Source organism: Salvelinus alpinus, unplaced genomic scaffold, assembly GCF_045679555.1.
Source record: "Salvelinus alpinus unplaced genomic scaffold, SLU_Salpinus.1 scaffold_40, whole genome shotgun sequence".
In the NCBI taxonomy this organism is placed as follows: Eukaryota; Metazoa; Chordata; class Actinopteri; order Salmoniformes; family Salmonidae; genus Salvelinus; species Salvelinus alpinus.
This window is the reverse complement of record NW_027255981.1, coordinates 1,391,033-1,400,000: the sequence shown is the minus strand read 5'-3', so window position 1 is coordinate 1,400,000 and position 8,968 is coordinate 1,391,033. Positions and strand designations below refer to the sequence as shown.

The 8,968-nt window shown below is 40.6% G+C and overlaps 1 protein-coding gene across 1 annotated transcript in view; it reads right to left on the bottom strand.

The window, feature by feature from the left end:
• The window catches only part of LOC139567043 (creatine kinase M-type), a 25,080-nt gene extending 21,635 nt beyond the window's left edge, over positions 1-3,445 (bottom strand). Inside the window, exons 1-3 of the mRNA XM_071388478.1 lie at positions 3,095-3,445; positions 2,784-2,830; positions 1,035-1,233 (exon numbers count right to left, since the gene is read on the bottom strand). Coding sequence (XP_071244579.1) covers positions 1,035-1,233; positions 2,784-2,830; positions 3,095-3,110 — 262 coding nt within the window. The 5' untranslated portion in view covers positions 3,111-3,445. The remainder of the gene's footprint in view (positions 1-1,034; positions 1,234-2,783; positions 2,831-3,094) is intronic.
• Positions 3,446-8,968: the final 5,523 nt, after the last annotated feature.

The window sequence follows — 8,968 nt, the reverse complement described above, 5'->3', positions numbered from 1 at the left end:
ATCTTTGGAGGGAGCCGAAAGTCCGTATTGCCCAGCGACAGCCCCGAAACCTGAAGGATCTGGAGAAGGTCTGTATGGAGGAGTGGGCCAAAATCCCTGCTGCAGTGTGTGCAAACCTGGTCAAGAACTACAGGAAACGTATGATCTCTGTAATTGCAAACTAAGGTTTCTGTACCAAATATTCAGTTCTGCTTTTCTGATGTATCAAATACTTATGTCATGCAATAAAATGCCAATTAATTACTTAAAAATCATACAATGTGATTTTCTGGATTTTTGTTTTAGATTCCTTCTCTCACAGTTGAAGTGTACCTATGATAAAAATTACAGACCTCTACATGCTTTGTAAGTAGGAAAACCTGCAAAATTGTCAGTGTATCAAATACTTGTTCTCCCCACTATGTATATATGTGTATATGTATATATATACATGTATATGCGTGTGTATGTATATGTGTATGTATGTATATATGTGTGTATGTGGTATGTATGTATATATATATGTTTGTATGTGTATATATATATGTGTATATATATGTATATATGTTTGTATGTATATATATATGTATATATATCACACACACAAACATATAGCCTGCGACGAGGTGGAGACTTAAAGTATGTTATTATTCCCTAGCACAGTTCCCACGCACACCCTTAACTTCACCTTAACCTCTAACTCTTAACGCTGTGGCATGCTATATATAGGCTTAAGGTGGAGACGAAAAGTATGTTATGATTCCCTAGCACAGTAACCACACACATCTTTAACCTAACCTAACCTTAACCCCTAATTCTTTGTTTTTCTGCTGAAAACAAAGGGTATTGAGTACTGTGCTATACTGTCCATCGTACTAGTACCACCAGTGTAGGTGGTGTAGGTATATAGTCTATATACTACTCTATCACTTCCTACACTGGTGGGACTAGTACAATGTACAGTATAGCACAGTCTTCAATCCCCTTTGTTTTCAGCACATAAAGATTTAGCGACAAGCGTTCCCTATAGATCGCGTAATGCCTGTTTATGTCACCTGGTTCCTCGAGGCCCGGGCGTATGACATCATCAAAGATGACCCCGCTCTGGGTGGCACGGTTGAACTGGCGAGTATACAGTTTTGGAGTCAGTATTCTCGCCATACACGTGTAGTTGTATTTTAGGTTAGGGAACTCCTCTTCGGGGGAACCTCTCTTCAGGTTGAACAGGGACATGGGGTCTGTGGGGACCAAGGTCTGGGCGGACAGGATGTGGTCAGACAGGACAATAGAAATAGAATAGATAATAAACGTTATTGGCCTTGAAGGCCGTTTGTCTAGGGCATACCAGTAGACTACAAAGAATAGCATGAGAACTTCAATTCATAAATGGAAATGCGTACACTATGGCCCATATTGGCCTACCCATAAAGATGCAGACCAATACCATACAAATATATTAGTTCTAAGGTCACCTCATCACCAGGTTATTGCACACAGCGCAAAGTAAGTCTGGTCCATCAACAATTCAAAGTTGGCCTTAGTGGGAGTGACCATAGAATTCTATGGGAGTGATTTGTCATGGGGTATTGTGTGTAGATGGGTGAGAGAAAAAATCTATTTAATCCATTTTGAATTCAAGCTGTAGCACAACACAGTTCAGTTTGTGCATATATTATGACGACATTTTGTGACTCTTATGTTCGTTTTGGACTTTTTTTGTTGGGTTTTTTGGCTGTTCGGGCACACAGTGTTTTCTCAAGGCAAGCCGAAGTCGGTAGCCGAAGTCTACTCTGCGTCTGTGATTGGTTAACCGAAGGGATTCTTCAATAGTCGTTGTCATTCAATGAGAGACGACCAATTTTCATGCACATTTTTTCACTTGAGAAATACTGGACCAAACATCTTAGACGTAAAATTACACGCTTAAGATGTCCTCTGCAAAAATGTCGAAATGAATGACAGATTTCTTGAGTTATCGTAGATTAATTCGGGCTATTTTGAGTAAGTGTTTACTGGCTAAGGTATCTCAAAATGGACAAACAGTATTATTGCCACTTGTTTCTCATTTTCAACCGAAGGTCTTTTAAGGGAGTATGCTGGCACACTTGCACGGTTAGTCACAAAATGCGGTCATAATATATGCACGAACTGTTCTGAACTGTTTCGGCCTGGAAGCATGCTGACGCCTTTAATATACTCTCCACCATAGAGAACGATAGAGGCCTCTAGTGGCCAAAAGGCTGATTTGGCATGGGTAGCGCCACTTTAACGTATTCAAAGTAGTCAACTGGGTGGGATTCCTATGGATTGTTGACTCGGGCGCTGCCCATGCTGTCACAGATGCGCTATAATGGCAAAGATATAAAGTCCTCTATTTTTATAATGACAACATACAGTATCTTGGGATTTTCCTGGTGGATTTTTAGTTAATGAACTAAATTCTAATTGAGTTCATTGTTTAACTGGACCCTTGGTAGGTTTCAAGAGGGCACAGAACAGAAAATGTTTTAACACAATTTTGCAATGGAAACCTAATGAGCGTTTTTTGGGGGGGACAAGGCCAGGTAATCCCTCCCTGTTTCAGTCCATTGTCTTCCATTCGATGCCTAATGAACATGACGCTGGTCTTGACGCTGCCTTGTTGTCCGACCAGATGTTTGAAAACACACTCGGAATTGCAAGGCTGCGATGGCTTTCGTCCACATAGCTTAGTCCTTAGTTACCCTGCACAGTAGGAATATAGAACATCAATCCCTGCTAGGCAGTGAATTAGATTGGATCATAACAGTTCCCAAAAGTATTACCTCGAGATGGGGCCTGTACTTTGCTTCCAAAGCGTACGTGATGGGGGCTGTAAGAGAAGTTTTACATCAGGAATGCAGTACAGTGGCATTTTATATTCTTAATCTCTAATCAAAATCATAACGCAAAGGAGTTTAAGGTGTGAGCTCGACCAAGTTCTATTAGTTGCCTGGCTGAAAATGTCTCTCAGCCATGCTGAACACTACTGTGTGTGTAAGGAAAAACAACTTGCCATTTGCAGTCATTTTGTTATTTTCATTTTGACAATGTGAAAGAGCATGCATGCATGCCACAAAATGGTGGCGTCACTTACGTTTGTTCTTCCACATCTCGTCAAATGAGAACTACTTTGGTGGCTGGCAGTCTGGACTCCGTGGCCTGGGTATAGGGTGGTAGTGGAGGTGATAGTACGGTCCCAACTCTTCTCTCAACGCTGAACAAAAGAGCTAAGAATAGCCGCATGGTCTCGTCATCCCCAGTTTTGACTGTCCAAGTCCCACCTGACACGCTCATCTTTACAAAGTGGTGCGACGGTCGCCGGTGTCACGTTGCATGGCCCGAACAATGTCAGTCTTTTTATAACTCAATGTAAATGAGCACTGCTAGGATTTGGTGGATGGGTGTTCACACAAACGTAGAGTTGACTTTGGACAGGCACACCATAGCAGTGAATGGAGAGTGAATGGTGCTAAATGGAAGAATCCTGATTTGGAGGAGGTTCCCTTAGGGCTCAATGTTTAGTCAAAGTTACTGACAGCTAGCCTCGTCACAGATCTGTTTGTGATATCATGTCAACTACATGTCAACTCCATATTTGGCATGACAATGAGTGACAACGACTTGACATGAAGCACAGAAAAATCTGGGACCAGACTAAATGATCACTGGTGCATTTGATATGTTTTTTAAAGAAAGTGTAAATCACTTTTTAACGGTGCAATCTGCAATATGTACAGCTGTTTGGTGGTAATTTCAATGAGTGATGATACCCACTGATTACATTTCTCCAGCCACCAAAAAGCAGGGCTGCCATATAGCTACTAACACATATAGAAAAAATGAAACAGAATCAGGGATTGTGCCCTTGATAGAGCATTAAGAGAAGTTTCAACATGCAGAGTGACTGCAGATCCAAATTCTCCAGAACCATTTTCCCAACAGCTAAATCCAAAGCTTCTGCTCATGTGTGGGATTCTCTAATTTACGCAGAGTCTCTGCTTTACTTGTTTAATTAATAAATAGCCCAGAGAACGGGCTACTTTGGCAAATTTCTGTGATGAATTGAGAATTATGCTTGTTTAATAAAGTTAAATCAAGACTGAATCACGTAATGATAGTTTTCTATATAACAGAACCGAACATAATAGCATATGTTACTGTAAGACAAAAAACACCACCTAATTTCTTATGAGATTTAGGATGATTGTGAGAATGGTAGCATTTTTCTCTCGTGGCCAAAACCCAACAGCGCACCACTAGGCAAAATGTGTTTAAAAAAATTATAATTATACTCTGTTTTTATTGTAGGAACACAAAGAAAATACAAATAAAGTAAAATAAAAGAACAACAAAAAATATCTGGCAGTTACAGAGCACTTCATACCTTTATCATCATATCATCATATTAGTTACATTGACATCTTTGAATTAGACCTTTTCCAAGTACGAAACCCATTTTTCCCAGTATTCTTGACCTCTCTCCTGTTGAGTTCTTAAAGCAAAGGTCATACGCTCCATGTGGTGTATTTCTTCTACAATGTCTATCCATTGTGTCACTGTGGGAGGGTCTTTTTGTAGCCATTTCCCAGTGACAGCCTTTTTACTGGCTGCCAGTAGGACCTTCAAGAGGTACTTTTCTCTATTGTGTAAGTTATCAGGTATTTCACCCATGTACAAAGAAATGAATGTTTATTCTTAGTCAAATCCCATTATTTTTTCCAATGTTACATCTTATTTCTCCCCAGTAAGTTTCGATTGCGGGGCAAGTCCAAAAGATATGAGAGTGGTCCGCCTTCAATAGACCGCATTCTCTCCAACAAGGGTGTAGTGAGCCAGTCTGTTTGGATTTCAGTTTAGGTGTTATGAAGAAACGTAGAACATTCTTCCAACAGAATTCTCTCCATGACCTTGAGTTGGTGGAGATTTGTTGAGTCTCAAATACAGTGGCGTGCCGTGGGCCTGGGGCCTAGGCCTTCAGTGAGGTACTACACAGTCCCACCCGAATTAATCCACCTCTTATTACCATCATTATGATGCCATGGCTCTAGACACTATACATTTAGACAGAAACGCAGTATAACCAGGCGTTGCGTCACCTTGAAATTGACAAATTGACATTTTTGGGTAAACAGTGTTTAACAGACAACTCAAGTTTGCAAAGCCAGTGTGGCTCCAAACACCAAATCGATCACTTGCAAATAATAGGCATTCCCAGCAGTACAGTTTGCAGTGCTTCTCGGAGCCTGTGAGCCATTGACAGCGCTCGTAGTTGAAACTTTGAAAGTGGCGAGCGAACGAACCCCTTTCCCGCCTGTGACAGGCTTTGTGGCGTCGGGCGACCTCTCCTTACAATGTCTAACTTTTCTTGAAAAGTTCGTCTTGAGAATGGCGTTATAATTATATCCTTGACCAAATCGATATCTTCTCCTCCTTCCGCCATTGTGGGTTGAAAAAACAGCTTAGTAGAACGCGAATTAATTCGTTTATCAAATTCAGTTTCCTAGATCTGCATAGACCTGCCCATAGGACCTGCCTCTCAATATTGGTAATCCAATCAAAAGACGTGCACGCACTGAGCTAGCAGGCGTAGTGCCTGCTAGCTCGCTCCTGTGTAACACTGGAGCCAGCCAGCAGGCGTACAATAGCCAACTCTAAAGCTGATTGGTTGACACAAAATTTTAATTTCCATTCACTATAAGCTACAAGCGCCCGCACTGTTGATTCTGAAGGCCTGAGGGCAGATTTTAGACCCCTGGCAACACATGATGGCTGAATATGATTGGATAAAAGATCTAACATAAAGACCAGCCCTCCAAATCTCAACCTGGGGCTGGAAGCAGTGCAACCAAGAGGAAAGCTATGAAATGAAGAGTATAACTCTTACTCTGGGGAATAATTTAATACATATTTGTGGGAAAATATATTTTAAAAAAAATTATATTCTGATGATGTTTAGGCCAGCAGAGAAGGCCTTGCAGGCCCACCACTGCTCAAATATGTTCAACCATGTTTCATCAGTTATTTCAACATTAAGTTCCTCCTCCCATTTCTTTTTAATATAGTTTGTAGAATGTTTCTTTGAGGATTGAATACCCAAGTACAGATTTGAAATCGTTTTTTTGTTGCTCCCCAAGTTGTATGCGTTAGTGAATACTTAGATTAATTTTGGAGGTGCTCGAGGGTCAGTCACTTTTATCTCCCTTAAGAAATAGTGTCGAACTTGTAGGTATCTGTAAAAATCTTGTTTATCCAAGCTATGTTCTTTACTTAGGTCCTGGAAGTTATCTTGGTCCCCATTCCTTATAATTGTACTGAATGATGCGATGCCTTTCTGCGTCCATTGTTTCAATCTGCTGTCCTGAGTTGCAGGGATGAAGCTGGGGTCGTATGCGGGCCAACTCAGCAGTTTGAGCTCTGTCTAAATGATTTTGCTTAACTACCCTAAACCATGTCTTCAGAGAGAAATTAATCCACTGATTTTGTCTATTGTATATTTCTATTACCATGTCCTTATTTCCCAAAACTGACTGTATGGGTATCTCTGTCAAAGTAGTCTCGATGTCTTTCCATTTGGATTCGTATTCTGAATTGCACCAACACACCAGAGGTCTCAATTGGGCTGACACATAATAATCTTTTAGGTTTGGTAAGGCCATACCCCCACAGTTGTTTGGTAATTGTCATGTTGTATATCTAGTTCTTGGTCTCTTACTGTTCCAGATAAACCTTGATATCCGTTTATCCCTAAACTGTTTAGGTGGGATTTCTATGGGCAGTGATTGGAACAAATACAGGAACCTCGGCAGGATGTTCATTTTGATTGTTTCAATTCTACGACTAAAATCTAAGGGAAGTGAATTCCACCTCTCTAGGTCATGATATATTTTCTTGTTGATGTGATTGTAATTCATGCAATAAAGTTTGGGTGTATCTTTTGGTAGATATACTCCAAGATATTTAATGGATGAAGAGGTCCAGTGGAAGTTATACCTGCTCTTCAGCTCTTCCTGTGGGGTATAATTATATACTAGGGCTTTGGGCTTGTGTACGTTAAGCACATACCCTGAATATGTTCCAAATGTTTGTTAAACATCCATCAATCTAGGTAGACTTAAGCCTGGGTCTTTAAGGAATAAGAGAACGTCATCAGCATACATGCATATCTTATGTTCACTGCCTCTTATTGTTATTACCTCTAAGGTCGGGTCCCGTCTTATTGCCTGTGCTAATGGTTCGAGGTACAAGGAGAAGAGCGTGGGTGAAAGATTACCGCCTTGTCTTGCCACTCGTTCTAAACGTATTGTTTGTTACAAATGTCCATGAATCTTTATTCTAGCGGTCGGACATGAATACAGTGTTTTGATGCACTGTATCACCTCTTTTGCTTGAAACCAAATCTTTCCATAACTTGAAATAGGTAATCCCATCCCACTGAATCGAATGTTTTTTCTGCATCTAGACTGATTAATATTGCACTTGTCTTATTCTGAGTAATGTGGTCCATGACATGTAGTGTTCTCCTTATATTGTCCTGTGTCTGCCTATTTTGTATGAAACCAGTTTGATCTCCGTCAATCAATTCTGGGATTATGTTCTCCATTCATTTGGCTATTATTGATGCATATAGTTTAAAATCTGTGTTAAGAATTGCGATAGGTCTATATGAACTGCATTCCTTCTTATCTTTACCCTCTTTTGGGATTACACATATGATGGCCTCTCTCTATGACGGTGGGAGACCCTCCTCCCGTAGAGTCCAGTTAAAATGGGCCTTAAGTAGAGGTGTTAGTAGTTCTCTGAAGGTATTGAACCATTCTGAAGGGAAGCCTTCAGGGCCTTAAGTAGAGGTGTTAGTAGTTCTCTGAAGGTCTTGAACCATTCTGAAGGGAAGCCATCAGGACCTTAAGTAGAGGTGTTAGTAGTTCTCTGAAGATCTTGAACCATTCTGAAGGGAAGCCATCAGGGCCTTAAGTAGAGGTGTTAGTAGTTCTCTGAAGGTCTTGAACCATTCTGAAGGGAAGCCATCAGGGCCTTAAGTAGAGGTGTTAGTTGTTCTCTGAAGGTCTTGAACCATTCTGAAGGGAAGCCATCAGGGCCTTAAGTAGAGGTGTTAGTTGTTCTCTGAAGGTCTTGAACCATTCTGAAGGGAAGCCATCAGGGCCTTAAGTAGAGGTGTTAGTTGTTCTCTGAAGGTCTTGAACCATTCTGAAGGGAAGCCATCAGGGCCTTAAGTAGAGGTGTTAGTTGTTCTCTGAAGGTCTTGAACCATTCTGAAGGGAAGCCATCAGGACCTTAAGTAGAGGTGTTAGTTGTTCTCTGAAGGTCTTGAACCGTTCTGAAGGGAAGCCATCAGGGCCTTAAGTAGAGGTGTTAGTAGTTCTCTGAAGGTCTTGAACCGTTCTGAAGGGAAGCCATCAGGGCCTGGAGACTTGTTTACTTTTAGTTGAGATATTGCTTTATTAATTTCTTCTGTGGATATTTCTGAAGTTAGTCTATTATTTTGCTCTGTCCCAATTGAGGAGAGATCAAGTGAGTTCAAAAAATGCTCTATTGTCTGTGCATCTGCCTTCTCTGGTTGCTTGTACAGATTTGTGTAATATGATTCAAATGCATTCTGTATTTCATCTAATTTGCATGTGATCTTCTTTGTTTTGGGGTCTTTTATTTTGAAAATTTATTCTGTGCTTGTTGTTTCCTGAGTCTCCATGCTAGTTATTTGGTTGCCTTTGAGCTTCATAATATCGTTGTTTCAGGAACCTAAGCTTTTTCTCTACTTCTTCCCTATAAATCTGGTCAACTTAAGAAGAGAGGATCTTTGTATAAGAGGATCTTTGTATTGACTATGAGATCGTTCTAAGTTTCTTAGGGTTTCCTGTAATTTCAGCAGTTTCTGTGCTTTAATCTTTTTCTTGAGAGATTATGTGGCTATGATCTTTCCTCTAATAACCGCCTTAACTGCATCCCACAA